Raw genomic sequence first — 14,667 nt, forward strand, 5'->3', positions numbered from 1 at the left:
ACTTCATTTTCAGTGTGAAGGGACTAAAAGCATTTTTTTAAGTATTCTGATCCTCCCCCTGCCATTTCAAATACAGCACCTTTTCCAAGCAAGTAGGAATAAGAAATTAGGAAAAGCGAAAAACAAAGCAGCAAGACAGCTGGCTTAATTCGTTTGCGCACATTCTGCCTGGTTTTGCTGCAGGGACCGTGCGGCCGGGTCGGGGGTGGTTTTGCCCGATAACGCTGCGAGAGCCCAACACCGGCTTCCTCCTGACAGGAGGGCAGGGCGTAAGTTACGCGTATTTTGAAAACGGTGCCCCGGAGCCGCCGTGCCCCCCCGCCCAGCCGCGCTTCTCGAGCCCGGCCTGCTCCGCAGCCGCCGCCCGCCCTGAGGCCACGGTGCAGCCCTCCCGCGCCGGGGGCGGGCTCAGGCAGGCGCCGGGGGCAACGCGGAGCCCCGCCGCCGGGAGTGCCGCAGGGCCCCAGTTCTCCCCGCCGCCGCCGCCTCCCCCGCGTCGCCGGGGCCGGAGGCGGTGCCTGCTCCGCAGGGCAGGCGGAAGGAAAGGGCCGGCCGCAGCCTGAGGCGAGCCACGGCACTACCCGGCCGAGCTCCGGTGACCCGCCGCGCAGCCGGGCCGAGCTCCGGGGGGTCGGCGGGGCAGCGGGGGCCGAGCTCCGGGGGACACGCTGTCGCCGCGGGCCCCGCGCTGCCGCCGCCGCCGCTGCGCCCGGGCCCCGAGCGAGCGGCTGCGGCCCGGGCCGCGGTGCGGGGGAGCCGGGCCGCTGCCGGTGCCGCCCCGCGCGGCGCAGCCAATGGTGGTCGGTGGGGCGGGCTGCGCGGCGCCGGGCTGCGCTGTGCAACGCGCCGCGCTTTGAAGGCGGCCGTCACCCCTCGGAGGCAGGGCTCTCGCGGCGTCTGTCAGGGCACGGCGGCCGGCGGGGAGTCGCGGTGCCCGGCGGCCCGATGAAGACCCGGCGAAGCCGAGCTGCCCGCCGGGCGTGAGCCGCCGCCGCTAGGACCGGCGCGAAGCGGTGCCTGCGGCGGGGCAGGATGACCCACATGCTGCGTGCGGCGGCCCGGCGGGTGCAGTGGAGCCGGGTGAGCGCCGCGCAGAGGGCTGCGTGCCTGCTGGCTGCGGCGTACGGGCTCAGAATCCTCTACCCCATCATCCGCAGGCGCGTACGGCGGGCGGGCTGCGGAGGCGGCGCGCAGGATGCCGGCCGGACTGAAGGGGGCCGGGAGGCGCCGCACCGCACCGGCAGCCGGGGCAGAGCCTCCCCGGCCGTGAACGCGGAATTTTTCAAGCAGCTGCTGGAACTACGCAAGCTCTTCTTCCCAAAGCTGGTGAGCGCCGAGCTGGGTTTGCTCTGCCTCCATTCGGTCGCTTTGGTTTCCAGGACCTTCCTCTCCATCTATGTGGCCGCCCTTGACGGGAAGATTGTGAAAAGCATCGTGGAAAAACAGCCTAGGAGCTTTGTCTTCAAATTAATCAAATGGCTGATGATTGCCATCCCAGCCACTTTTGTGAACAGCACCATACGGTACCTGGAGTGCAAGCTGGCCCTCGCCTTCCGCACGCGCCTGGTGGATCACGCCTATGAGACCTACTTTGCCAACCAGACTTACTACAGAGTGATCAGCATGGACGGGCGGCTGGCCAACCCTGACCAGTCCCTCACTGAGGACATCATGATGTTCTCGCAGTCCGTGGCGCATCTCTACTCCAACCTCACCAAGCCCATCCTGGATGTCATGCTCACCTCCTACACCCTCATCCGCACAGCGCGGTCCCGGGGGGCTAACCCCATCGGGCCCACGGTGCTGGCTGGGCTCGTCGTCTATGCTACGGCCCGCGTGCTCAAAGCCTGCTCGCCCAAGTTTGGCAAGCTGGTGGCTGAGGAGGCTCACAAGAAAGGCTATCTGCGCTTCATGCATTCACGCATCATTGCCAACGTGGAAGAGATCGCCTTTTACCGAGGGCACAAGGTAAGGACAAGAGAAATTGGAAGGTGTTGGGGTCACTCCTGCAGTGCCGAACGTGATCTGGGCTTCCTCTGCTGCCCTCCCCGAGCACTTTGGGTCCCTCTGACATTTAAACCTGTTTACAGCTAGCACTTCCCGTTTCCTGGGAAAATGCCGTCTCACAGGCAGGATCTGGGGGGAGCGGACCGTAGTTCCCTTGTGCTCTGACAATGTTCCTGTTTTGCAGCTGCATCCTATGGTTTTCTAGAAAGCTAATCTCTGTTATTGTTTTTCCCCTACCCAGTCCATTCTACTTAACTTTTCCAGGCTTTTTGTTTCCCCCCCCCCCCCCCATGTTTATGAACTACTAGTTTTAATGCTGCAGAAATCGCAGCCAGCGCACACCAGAAAGTCTAGGGGAAAACTCCGTGATAGCACAGAGAGCACTACAACCTTTGACACTCTTTTACATAGCTAAGCAAAGATGTAGTCATCAGAGTCTTAAAATAGCTTAAGTACAGTACTTCAGCAGTCACAGTTACATAAACTAATGGCTTGTTTTAAAGCCACCTTATTAAGGAAGTGTTCATGTTTTTATTAGAAGTGAATTTTGGCCGTAACATCTTCCAAACATGATTTGCAAAAGAGAAGTTGTTTCATGTAAGGTGAAAATGAAAGCTCTTTCAGTTGAGCAGTGATTATATAATGTAAATGGTTTATTTTGGTAGAAGCAATCGTTCTCAAAAGCTGACTATAGTAATGTTTTAAATGTGCTAAATGAAACATTTTTTCAGTTTCCACATATACTGGCTTGTACTGAACGCATTACATCATGTTGATTTGCAACTGTCTTTGACTTGTTAAACCTCTTGGGATAGTTTTCTCTTCCTCCAGACTGTCTGCAAAAACAAGGAGCATTGCATTTCAGGGATCAGCTCAGCAACTTCAGGTCATTGGAGATAATTGATCCCCAAACGCTCTCCAATGTGAAGAGTTTCAGTTGCTGTGAAACTCTACAGCTGCAGCTTTATTAAAAGGATGTGGAATCAATCTTATTTTGGTTGTTAGAATCAGCTGTTGTGACTGCCTTGTCCTTTTGTATATCAGAGATCTCAAAAGAGCTGAAAACCTGCCAGTGTGCTATTGGGGGATGATGGTGTAAATAAGAACTAGGTCTGTTAACTTGCGTAAAGGTGTGCACTTTCGCTGTGAGACTGAAGCACTGTGAAAATAAAGTACCATGCAGCAGGTGTGAGTTAGAAGTCACAATTCTGGGTACCTGATTATTTCTTGCATGTATGGGAACATACCTTGTGTGACATGTGCTTCTTTGTTGCATTGTATAAATGCTTTATTTTTTAATTGTAGGTAGAAATGAAACAACTGCAGAAAAGCTACAAGGCTTTGGCGGATCAAATGAATCTAATTTTGTCCAAACGTCTATGGTATGTCATGATAGAGCAGTTCCTGATGAAGTATGTCTGGAGTAGCTGTGGCATGATTATGGTCGCTGTGCCCATCATCACTGCAACGGGATTTGCAGATGGCGGTAATACCATTTTTTACTTAATTCCTAAATGTTTCTTTAAGGTTATGTCCTCTAAAGATTGGACTTCCCTTGACTGCCATTCACATTTATTTATTATTCACAGATTTTATCACAACATCCATATCCTGTGCATAACTTTCAAGCATAACAAGTCAGCTGAGGAAAGAGCAATGCAAAAGATCCAACTTTGAACATAAACCTGATGACCAGTATGAATTCAGGACTTAGAGGATCCTTGTGTCACATGAGTTTATAATGATAATTGCTGTCCTTTTTACTGGCCACTGTTGGGGTGACAGGCTGATTTTTGCAGCATCTCTCACTGCTGGGATGGCAGGCTGATTTTTGCAGCATCTCCTGCTACTTTATAAAATGATACTACTAACTTTCCTAGAGGGCTTATCTCTTCCTTCCATAAACCATAGTGTAATTATAGGTAATTACTCTCTTACATGTTAACCTGTTAGGAGCTGCTGTTTTTACCTGACTCCTTGGCAGAAGAGAAGGTGAAATTCAGATTCTAGGCTTGGATGGTATCATTTTTGACATCCTTCCAGGAAGTGAAACTAGACTCAAGTAGTGTTATTGCAGATGCTATTTTTCAAAAAAAAAAAAAAAAGAGAGAATGAACAGAAAGGAAGTAATTAAGGAGGGGTGGTGAAAGGCAAGTGGGGAAGTTTGCTTCGACAGGCTTCCTTATGCGTAATTAGAACCACAGCATTTATTACAAATTCAATGGGATTCTTTAAGCACAGATCCTACAACGTCTGCAGAAAGATCAGTTCTAAGCTGGGTACGTTTCATCAGGAATGAGTGAATTCTGTTCCGTGCAGGTCTGGGTAGTTACATTCCAAGCCAGGGCTGTCCAGCTGGACAAGCTTCGTTCAGCCTGTAGGATGACTTTGTGCAGCCCCCGCGTGGTTTAGCTTACTTGCAGTTGTATCGGTACATGGCTGGGTGTTCAGCTGTCCGAGCCGCTGCCCATCACACGGCTTGGGAGGGTACTGTATCAAGGACCCTGGCTGGCATCCTGGCAACAGCTTCAAAAATATCAGGAGGTCCTATTCCAAACAGAAGAGTCTGTACAAAGCCGTTTCACCTCACAGTGAAGGTTATCAGCACAACAGAAAAAGTGAGAGAAGTCTTTCTGCTAAGACAGGAACGAGTAAAGTCAAGAAAAAAAATCATGTAACCACACATTGTAAGTATCTCCTTGGTATTAAAGCATGAAGTAAAAAGAGACTCATGTTCATGCTAAACTAAGTAACATTCCTGTTACTCGCGAGTATTCTTTTGATAAATAACTTTTCAAATGTGGGAGAAAAGAAAGATGTGGCAATGGCTCGTGTTGTAAAGCAGAGTATTTGCCACCAGCAACGTAAACCGTTAAAGCATAGGGGTTATTATGGAGACCTGAGACATATCATAATGATGGATCACAAACGTAATAGTGACAAGTCAGCACTGTCAAGACCAGTGCGAAGTACAACTGGTATTCAGAGTCAAGCAGACCTGAACTTACCGTTGACCTGCTTGGGTAAACAGTGCTTTGTGCCTCAGCAGGTCAGATGCAAGTTTGTTCATATCTAAAGGAAGAGATAGTGGATTTATTACTTTAGGATAAATCGCTAGAATCAGGGATATGCAGAAAACTGGTTCCATGACCAGACTTGAGACTAATGTGTAAAGCAATAGATTTTGTACACTTCTTCAGGAAGGGGAAAAAATAAAGTAGAAAAATAATCCTGCAATAAACCCCAAAAAAGAATCTTCTTTGATGGTGATATTTCTGACTGAAATTTGCTAATTCTGTTACATATTTCAGGGAAGAAATTAACTGGCAAAGCCAAGATTCCCACTTGATAACATTTCTCATTATTTTTGTATTAAACCATTGGTGTTCCAAATGTCATGTCTCTCATCAGTTTGTGGAAAGTAACTATTTTTGGAAGCAAGACTTTGATTTCTCTAGACAAGGCGGACACTTATCTTTGTTTATAAATCAAGTATGACTATCAGTTACATAAATGAAGATGAAAAGGGAAATGTTAGATTCTGTATGAGACAGAGACAGTCTGTCTGCCCTGTTACAAGGCACCACTTCTTCAGACACAGGAGGCCAGCCATATGAAAAATGTTGTGGACAAAAAGCTCAAGGAAAGTGATCTTGGTGGTTTAGGCATGTAATACAAGAGCTTGTGTTTTGGAACAGTGAAATGCTCATAAGTTCTGTATAATTTTAATTTTTCAGATGCCCCTAAAATGCCTGATGAAGTGGTTTGTCTCTAAACTCTTGCTAGATGACCTAGCCTGAGTGCTGGAAGCAGCTGTCAGTAAATTCTGCATTTACATACAGAAGGAATGCTGCATTAGTATAATTAAACCATACCTGATTCCTAAATTTAGTTGTGGTGTTTCTGCATAGCGTGGGCTGCATGAGCTATAACAAGATCAACAAAAATTGGTTCTCTGAGAAGAAAGAGACAAATTTCATTTTTTAAGAATAAATTAACTGAATCCTCCTTATCCCCTACGTTTATTCCTCTTGTAGTGGAAATAACTTTTTAAAATAAGAGAACTACATGAGCAAGGATTTTGTAATGTCTCCCTTTGCAAGAGGTTTTCTGTCTTTAAAAAAATAAATAAATAAAAAAGCATGCCTCTTGCTGAGTCTCAGGTGGCTACATTACATACAATTAGTTGTCAGTGTACTAATGTAGAATTTAAGCTAAAAAAGTTGAACATGTGTCTTAAAATTGTTATAAAAAACATCTGAGGCCAGAAAGAGTAACATATAGATGGTGTCTGTATGTGTGTCTGTATATATATGTGGAAAATTAGGATGTAAGATTTTTTAAAAAGTTTTTCCTAGATTATCCATCGTGTATTTCGGTGATTTAGCTGAAATTTTGTAGAGATACCTTTATGGATGTGTAAATGAAAAAAAACCCCAAACATTTAGATTTAATTAATAAAGACAGAAAGATTCGTCTGGCTTTGGTACTTCATGCAGGTTTCTAGACACCAGAATTCTAGAATGAGATCTCGTCAGGGAGATGAGACAGTTACTCGCCAAGAAAAAAAAAAGTATTGTATGCTATACTCTTGCGTTGCTTGTTTTAGCCCATAAAATTTAGTCACATTATACTTGCAGGGAATTCCTCCTGGATTTTCTTGATCATCAGCACTGTGCAAACACCACAGAGGATTTTAGTAACAATTACTGATGCAGGAGTTGCCACACTGGATCCACTCCTTACCCTGCCTAGCCTGATGCCTAGCAGTAGCTTAACTTAAAAAAAAACAACACAACTTTTAAAAAACTTTACAAACTTAAGAAAAAAAAAATCATGACCCTGTTCTGCAACAGACTTAAGCAATATTCTGTGATACAGAAAACCTTTGAGACCTTTCATTCTAAATCTTGTATGTGAAAAATCTTTGAGTGGTTTTTGTCTTCTTCATTGTTGTCTTCTTTTTTGTAATGCAACTATTAACACTGAAACAACATTCAGTCTTAAAACATTCAGCCATTTTAAAAAAAATCTTAATTCCTTCAGGAAGCAAACCTTGCAAATTGACTATGCTGTTAAATCTGTAGCCCACATGGTAGCAAGAGTATGTGTAGATATGTTAAATATAAACAGATTTATTTCTCGCGTATCTTCTATGATTTCTTCTGCGGTTTTCTCCTTACCTGATGTTGCTGACATGTTCTTGTGAGACAACTCCTTCACGTGGAGCAAGAATTTTCTTGCTAATAGGATACAGTGCCATAAACAAAGCATCACAACTTTTACTGGAGTCAGATGTAGAGAGAAACAGTGTTGTGAGAGAGAGGTATCCTAGTTAAACCATGCCTTTGATAATAAAAGAGCTTCTTGCTTTTTTATAGAAATGTAATAATGTTGCCAAATTTCCATCAATATGAATGTCTCCTTTTACAGGAAATCAGTAAATAAGTAAAGCTGAAAATGAATAATTGCAAAGGTAGTAAAAATTATATTAATTATGTTTCAGATCATTGCTTAGGTTTGACTCTTTCATGTTTTAAAAAATTTAGGTTGAATAGTGATATATCAAAAGGAAAATAACCTAGATAGACAAATAGTATAAAAGAATAGCATGTTTTGCCTAAGAAGGTGAATTCCATATACTCCCACTTATTCTTTGTTACCAAGCTATCAGTTCTTTTTGGGTTTACGTTTGATTTTGAATCTACATTTAGCAATTCTTTTTGAAAGGTTGTCTTTGTAGAGTTAACTTTTTCTTAATTTAAAAGCTGCTTTATAATGGCTCACATTCTAATCACAATTTAATTTGTAGAGATAGTTTTCAGAAGAATATTTTAACAGAAAACTTTTTTTTACTTTTAGAATTGGAAGATGGACAGAAACAGGCAATGGTTAGTGAAAGAACAGAAGCTTTTACTACATCACGAAACTTGCTGATCTCTGGAGCAGATGCTATTGAAAGGATTATGTCTTCATACAAAGAGGTACTGTACATGTCATACATGAAACAGAAGAGGAAAAAAGTAAAACAGAATTTACATTTAATATAAAATGTAAAAAAAAGCGCAATTTTCAAAGACAAATTCTATTGCAACTAAATCCGTGGAGATCTTTGAACTGATAGTTTATCTTTAGAGTTAAGTTGACAAAGAGTCTAAAGTGCATGGCTGCCAGTGTGGTGCAACATGTAAATATCATTTTTAATACCTGTGCTCAGGTGCCATCGGAGAGCAACAGGAGTTCCTGGAATGTCAGTGATAAAGGTTCAAGGTCTGTTTGGAGCACAGACCTGAATTCAAGCTGTCTGCCTCCAATGTATTGGGACTCTTGCTGGAAGTGTCGTAGAACAGTTTGGGTTGGAAGGGACCTTTAAAGGTCATCTAGTCCAACCCCCCTGCAGTGAGCAGGGACATTTCCAACCAGATCAGCTTGCTCAGAGCCCTGTCCAACCTGACTTTGCCAGTAATAGGGCATTTACCACCTCTCTGGGCAACCTGTTCCAGTCATGTCTTGTATGAAATGCAAAGAGAACTGAGTACTTACTTCTTGGCCACCTAAACTGTAGGGCTGTTTTCAGTATCGTGAATCTGTTAAATTTGAAGTAATTTTGCAAAATAGAGACATTCTAGCAGGAGTAAATCCACCTTGGGACAGCAAACAGTCTAGAAGTATGGGATGTTCATCTGGAAGATCAGAGACGTTTCAAGTCCTTATCCAAATTCCAGTAAAGTTGGGCTTTCATCTGTGGTCTCTCTTGGGAGGTTTCTCTAGAAGCCAGCTGTTAAGCAAAAGAAAAGTGAGGCAGTACTGTTATTCTCCTCAGCATTTTCTTCAGAAAGTTTGTTCTGCATTTGTTAATTGGTTTTGCTCATCCCTTTGGTGGGGACCACTTTTCCCAGCGTGAGGAGTGCTGTGTGAGGAGACATGCATTAGCTAGGCAGCTAATCAAAGGCTATGGATTCTATTACTTGGAATCCAGCCATAATAGCTACAGCTTTGTAAACTGGAGGAGAAGGGGTAGTTTGGCAGCTTCAGATACAGACTCTGACAAAGCCAGAGTATGTGCTTTTCTCAGAAGGTGTTCTTCTAATGGACTGTGATTTTGACCTATGCTCCATTAGCTGTTCCCCTGCTTGGCCTCTGCTCTAAAGCTACTACCAGATAACCTAGTATACACTGATGTAATTTCTATTTTATTTTCAACATTTAAGTTATTTATATAATGTACATGGGAGCTTAAAAACATTGTGGTTTTATTTTTTGGAAACAAAATACCCACAATGTAGTATGAACAACTGAACAAACTCACTTTGTTTATAACCTGATGAGATTTCAATCTAGCCAGCATGAGATCAAAGACCAAGTCTATGAATTTCCATCTTAATTTTACATTTATACTTCTTTTTAAAGAGACACTGTGGTACTTCAATCACATTGTCATTTGCATTTTGTGGTTCAGGCAGTTTCCAAAGGACAGTGTATTTCAATCCACTTCAAGTGGTAGTGAAGGGCCAGTTCTTGCCCACCTGATCCACCAAAGCAGTCTCCTCCAGTCAATGTAATTCAGTGTGCAGATGAGGTAGGCTCAACTTTCCTTTGCGGGTCAGTAGTTTAGATGGTAGTATTTAGTGTTTTGACAAAGCAGGTTTGTAGGGTCGTGGTTTAGAAACTTAACTACATTTGTGTTTCTCCTGGTGCACAGCTGCTGCAAGTGTCCTTCATCACATGCAGGATTCTCTCCATCTAATGGCACTGCTGATGCTGTGCAGAGCACTCAGTCCTGGCACGAGCTCCCACTGAAATTGCTAGAAATACTCCAGTCTGGAGAATGATGTTACAGCTCCTGTGTGCTACCTACTGCCTTAGGTGGCGTTAGCTCAATTTTTCACAGCTGTTGATGCAATTACCAATGCAAAACAATATACAGCTGATGGATAACATTGATAACTCTTTTTAAACTGAATTTTTTGAGATGTTGTATACTTGTTAACCTCCAGTAGGGTGACGGCCATGTGACTAGAACTAGCACTCACTTCTAAATCTGGCACAAATAGTGAAATTTATAGAGGATTTTATTTTGGAATTATGTATGCTGTAGCAGGTGAAATCAATAATGGGTTCTATGTGTTTAACTACAGCAAGTCAATGATTTTATAATCTTGAACTAATTTTCTTGCTATTCTTATCTATATAGTATAAAAATTCATCCTTGTAAAACCATCAAATAATACATTTATAAGATGTCCAGGTTTAATTCTTTGCTGCCAGCAGATGGAGGCAGTTCTTTGTGAGTTCTTGGTGGTATCGTGAATAGGAAGTTACCATGCCCAGAGATCCTTTGTTCTTGTCTTCACCAGGTGGAAAATGTGACAAAAGGACCCAAGAAAGGAGAAAGCCTTTTGAGAGGCCTTACCATCTTAAAAGCGTCCAGTTCTAAGCCAAGAACTCGGATTTAGCTTTGGTACTCTAGCATGCAGTGGACAGAAGAGTAATTTCTTTTTTGTACTGTGTTTTAGATTAGGATGCTCTGATGCTGCCTGTTTTACAGAGAAAGCACACCTTTCCCACAGGAGGTTTTGGGAATGCAGGGAGGTAGACATAAAAGTTATAGATGCCAGATTTTCTCACTTCTATGGGCCTTTATTTTGCTGGCAAACACAGAGATGTTGTTTTTCTCTGGTGTGATAGGCTCTCTGTTTTCAGATATACTAATAGCTATTCTCTGTTGGGTGAAGGCTCTGCTGATCTGCAGAGAAGAGCAGTCCCTGCAACCTTCTCATTTATTGGAGCTATCATAGCTTACACTGGCTGAAATCTGTCCCCCTCAAACTGTCTCTGACTGCTGACTTGTAGGAGCTGTGGATGGCATATGGGTTAGCACAGAATCTCAAGGAATGAAAATTGATAGGCATTGAAAGATGCATTGTTGATCCTTCCAGAATAGCGTTTGAGAAACACTGACTCAGAATAGCCGGGATGATTTTCCATGAATCTTTGGCCAAACGCTTAATTTATAGAATTTGTGAAGAATAACTGAAATGAGGCATTTGTCGTTTCTCAGGTTACTGAGCTAGCAGGCTACACTGCCCGTGTCTACAACATGTTTTCAGTCTTTGATGAGGTGAAGAGAGGTATTTACAAAAGAACTGCTGTTATTCAAGGGTCTAAAAACAACAGCAAGAATGAAGATAAAGTGGAATTGCACATCGATGGGCCCTTGGAAATCAAAGGTGATTAATGCATATTTGCATGTATTTCCTGGAGCGGGGGGGAGACGGCGGTGCAGTGGGAGAGGACGTGAACAGAGGTTTTGTTTCTACAACAGATCAGCCTCCTAGCCTTAATACACGAGAGACCACGTTACCTTCCATTTTAACTTCCTGCTGTTTAGTAACTCTGTGCTTGTGCAGTACTTTTCTAATCCACAAAGTAACTGTTTTCTGTGAAAACTTTCAATGAAAAAGGCATTTCAGCTATACTGTTATTGGTGGTGGTGGTATTATTATTCTTACATGAAGATAGCCAGCTTTCCAGAGACACAATTTTTTTCAGAAAACTGAGACTGTAATATTTTTGTCTTCAAACACCACATTATTTTGTTTGGGTAGGAGGGAAAGACAGATTGGTTCTCAGTAGTTTTTGATGAAAATACTACTTCGTTTTCAGCGACCAAGAATCAGCCTATGCTTATTTTTTCATAATTTAGTGGGAATTTTCAACTGAAAATGGACTGACAACTTTGCCCTTCCCCTCGCCTCCCAAATGATCTGATCAATATATACCTTACCTTTCCTATCTTTATCCTGTGTCCTTCTGGTGCCACTGTCTTTCTGTGTGCACTCTCCCCAGAGCATTTTCTGTGTACATCTATTTTTTATTGTGCTCCATTGTGTGACACCTCTCTCTTCCTATTGCGTCCAGCTTCTCTCCGAGATACTTAAAAGCAGCTTTTACAATGGGCTTTTCCCAATTTTCCCAGTGCACCCCTTCTGCTTTTCCCCTCTGTGGTGTTGAAAAGCCTCATTCCCTCCCTTTGGCTTCTGAAAACTTAAACCTTGGTGGAGCTGAAGGCACCAAAGTGCTCTTTATGAAATAATTTCTTCCAGCAATTTCAACAGTGCTGCCCTTCAGCATAGATTTCTCAAAGGTCCCCTGACAAGGTTCTTCATATCGAACAGTCTGATGCAGTGTGGTGGATAGCTGTGGAAATAGCTGATGTCTTAATCTTGTCGATCTTGGTAATATTTGGCTGACATTAAAAGAAATGACATTTTGTAACTGTTACATTTTGTCATGTACAAGAGAAAAGGTTTGTAGTTCCTGGATCGACAAAGTCATTTGGGAGCTCTTTTTAGATAACTGTGTTTTAAAAACAAAACCAAATACAGTTCAGATATGCAAGCATGCTCTTCATGCTCTTGTTCCCTTTTTGTCTAGTATACTTATATTCCACTCCTTATTTCTCTGCAATCTTTTCCCAAGATTTGATTCCACTACAGTCACATGTTTCATCCCACCTGAATTTTCCTCCAAAATGGTGACTAGCATTTGCTTCTGACTGGTTGTAGGCTCTCAGAGGCAGCTAGCCAAGACCAAGCATTGTGCACAAGGACTTAAGTAGAATTTAGGCCAGATGAATCTAGGCCACAGGCTCCACGCTTTTTATGACAAGTCCCATTGTAATACTGGTTTTTCCTCCTTGATACTTCAGAAATCCCCTGCAGAGTGGATTTGTGTGTGGATAAAAGTGCACGTGCTCACATACGTATAGGTGTCTGCATTGTTATAAAAGACAAACCATAATTCAGCTTCCCCAAAGGCTCTTTGAACACATACTATTTATTTCCTTTTGAATCATCCAATGTAAGTTCATGTAACTAAGGGATGTCTGTTTTGTGCCTGGCCTTTACTGCTGTCAATAAAAGCATTGTGAAAATATGAAAACTATTAGGATATTTTTAACAGATAATAATATTGCCTCATACATAGTGTGTCTAATAATTCAGAATTTTAAAGTTGAAATAAAATTTTGTACATCTTATACAAATACTGTCAAATTTTATTTCTGATTACACATAAATATGCTTTAAAAGCATGCTGAAGTTGCAATCAAACACTGTGAAGTTATGAGAATGAAATTTACTTATTACTTACTTGGCTTACTATTTTTTATCATAGATCTATTTTAACTAGAATTTCTCCACTCTATCCAAGTAATTTTTCGTTAACAGCAAAACACTTTCCATTTTCCATAATCTCACGTTGGACACCACAGAACTGTTTTAAATAGAACTTATTTTAGGGGGAAAAAAAAAAAAAGTGCTTGGACATGGCACAGAAATTTTTGCCCAGGTTGTTATAGTTGGGCAAAGTCAGAAGCAATTGAACAAAGAACCTCTTGATGGGAAATGTAAAACTAACCTTAACTGAAGGAAATGCTACCAGATCCTCTTGTAATAAACTCAGCTTTTCCTTAGTTCTGTTTTCCTTTGTTCAGATTAGTCAAAGTTATAAAAATAGCAGCCTTCTAATACAAAGAGAAATCTCTTTACTTTGCATCTTCTCTGTAGAAGTAGTTTCTGTTATTTTTCTAGGAGCCCAGCTGTGCGGGCTGTGTTAGAGAAGCCCATTAACAGGCAACTGAGAAGAGTTGCTTTCACTATTTTACTGTTTCCAGAAGAATTTATTTCAAAGTTCTTGTGTTACAGAGTATCCAAATGTCCGATTGAGACTGTATATTTGAATTTGCCAGAAATCCAAATAGTAAGTGTAGCTACTGGAGTGAAATGTTATATGGGTTTCCACAAATACTTGCAAGACACATTTATAGTGTCTGTGGCTTCAAAATTAGATGGAAGCAAGCCATTAAATGTTTTCTCCTTTGCTCTCGTTGCTGGCAGAGGCTGAACTGGGCTCTGAGCTTCGGAGCTGGTAATGAACATAATTCTGTTTTCTAATTGAATCCTCAGGAGCAAGTAAACTGGTGTGCCTGTGGCTAAGGCTGTCCTTGATCTCTTTTGCTGGTTGGTATTGACCACCTATTTAAAACAAAATACGGTAAATACAGGTAGAATGTGAATAAACGTGTCTTTATAGCGCATAATATATTTACGATGCATACTGTGCGTTACATTTATGATCAAATTTAGGACTCATTGCACATTCTTGGCTACTGCTGACAGTGTCTTTCTGACTAGCTAAGATTTATTATCCAGATTTTCCACTAGGGGAACGTGGAGCACATAAAAAGAGTTGTTTGAAACTTACCGTCTTATACTTCTGTTGTGCACAGAGACTGTCACATATCATTGCTTAATGGAAGGTTTCACAAACTAATATTTTATTTTTTTTTTCTTTCTAGGGAAAGTTATTGATGTTGATCATGGAATTATTTGTGAAAATGTTCCTATTATTACTCCGAATGGCGATGTGGTGGTTTCCAGACTAAACTTCAAAGTAAGATGATATGCAAGAATCTTCTGATTGTTGCCATCACTTTAACATAAACAGCACAGAATTCATGTACCTTATGTTAAGTACTTGGAGGAGCATATGGAAAAAAGGGGAAGTCCAGAAAGGTAGGCATAGTAGCTCAATAGAGGCAGACATGTGTAGTTTATCCTGCTCAAGGAAAGAGAAGAGAGGATTTCTGGTGAGGTT

General features: G+C 42.2%; 1 protein-coding gene across 2 annotated transcripts in view; it reads left to right on the top strand.

Annotated features, from left to right (window-relative positions):
- Window positions 1-900: 900 nt before the first annotated feature.
- The window catches only part of ABCD2 (ATP binding cassette subfamily D member 2), a 49,794-nt gene continuing 36,027 nt past the window's right edge, over window positions 901-14,667 (top strand). Inside the window, exons 1-5 of one of the 2 annotated variants that reach the window (XM_037388365.1) lie at window positions 901-1,968; window positions 3,313-3,490; window positions 7,870-7,991; window positions 11,069-11,237; window positions 14,369-14,463. In XM_037388365.1, coding sequence (XP_037244262.1) covers window positions 1,033-1,968; window positions 3,313-3,490; window positions 7,870-7,991; window positions 11,069-11,237; window positions 14,369-14,463 — 1,500 coding nt within the window. In that variant the 5' untranslated portion in view covers window positions 901-1,032. Of the gene's footprint in view, window positions 1,969-3,312; window positions 3,494-7,869; window positions 7,992-11,068; window positions 11,238-14,368; window positions 14,464-14,667 lie in introns of both variants that reach the window. The other variant, XM_037388364.1, reaches the window with a different exon arrangement.

This window comes from Falco rusticolus, chromosome 5 (assembly GCF_015220075.1).
Source record: "Falco rusticolus isolate bFalRus1 chromosome 5, bFalRus1.pri, whole genome shotgun sequence".
NCBI classification, from domain to species: Eukaryota; Metazoa; Chordata; class Aves; order Falconiformes; family Falconidae; genus Falco; species Falco rusticolus.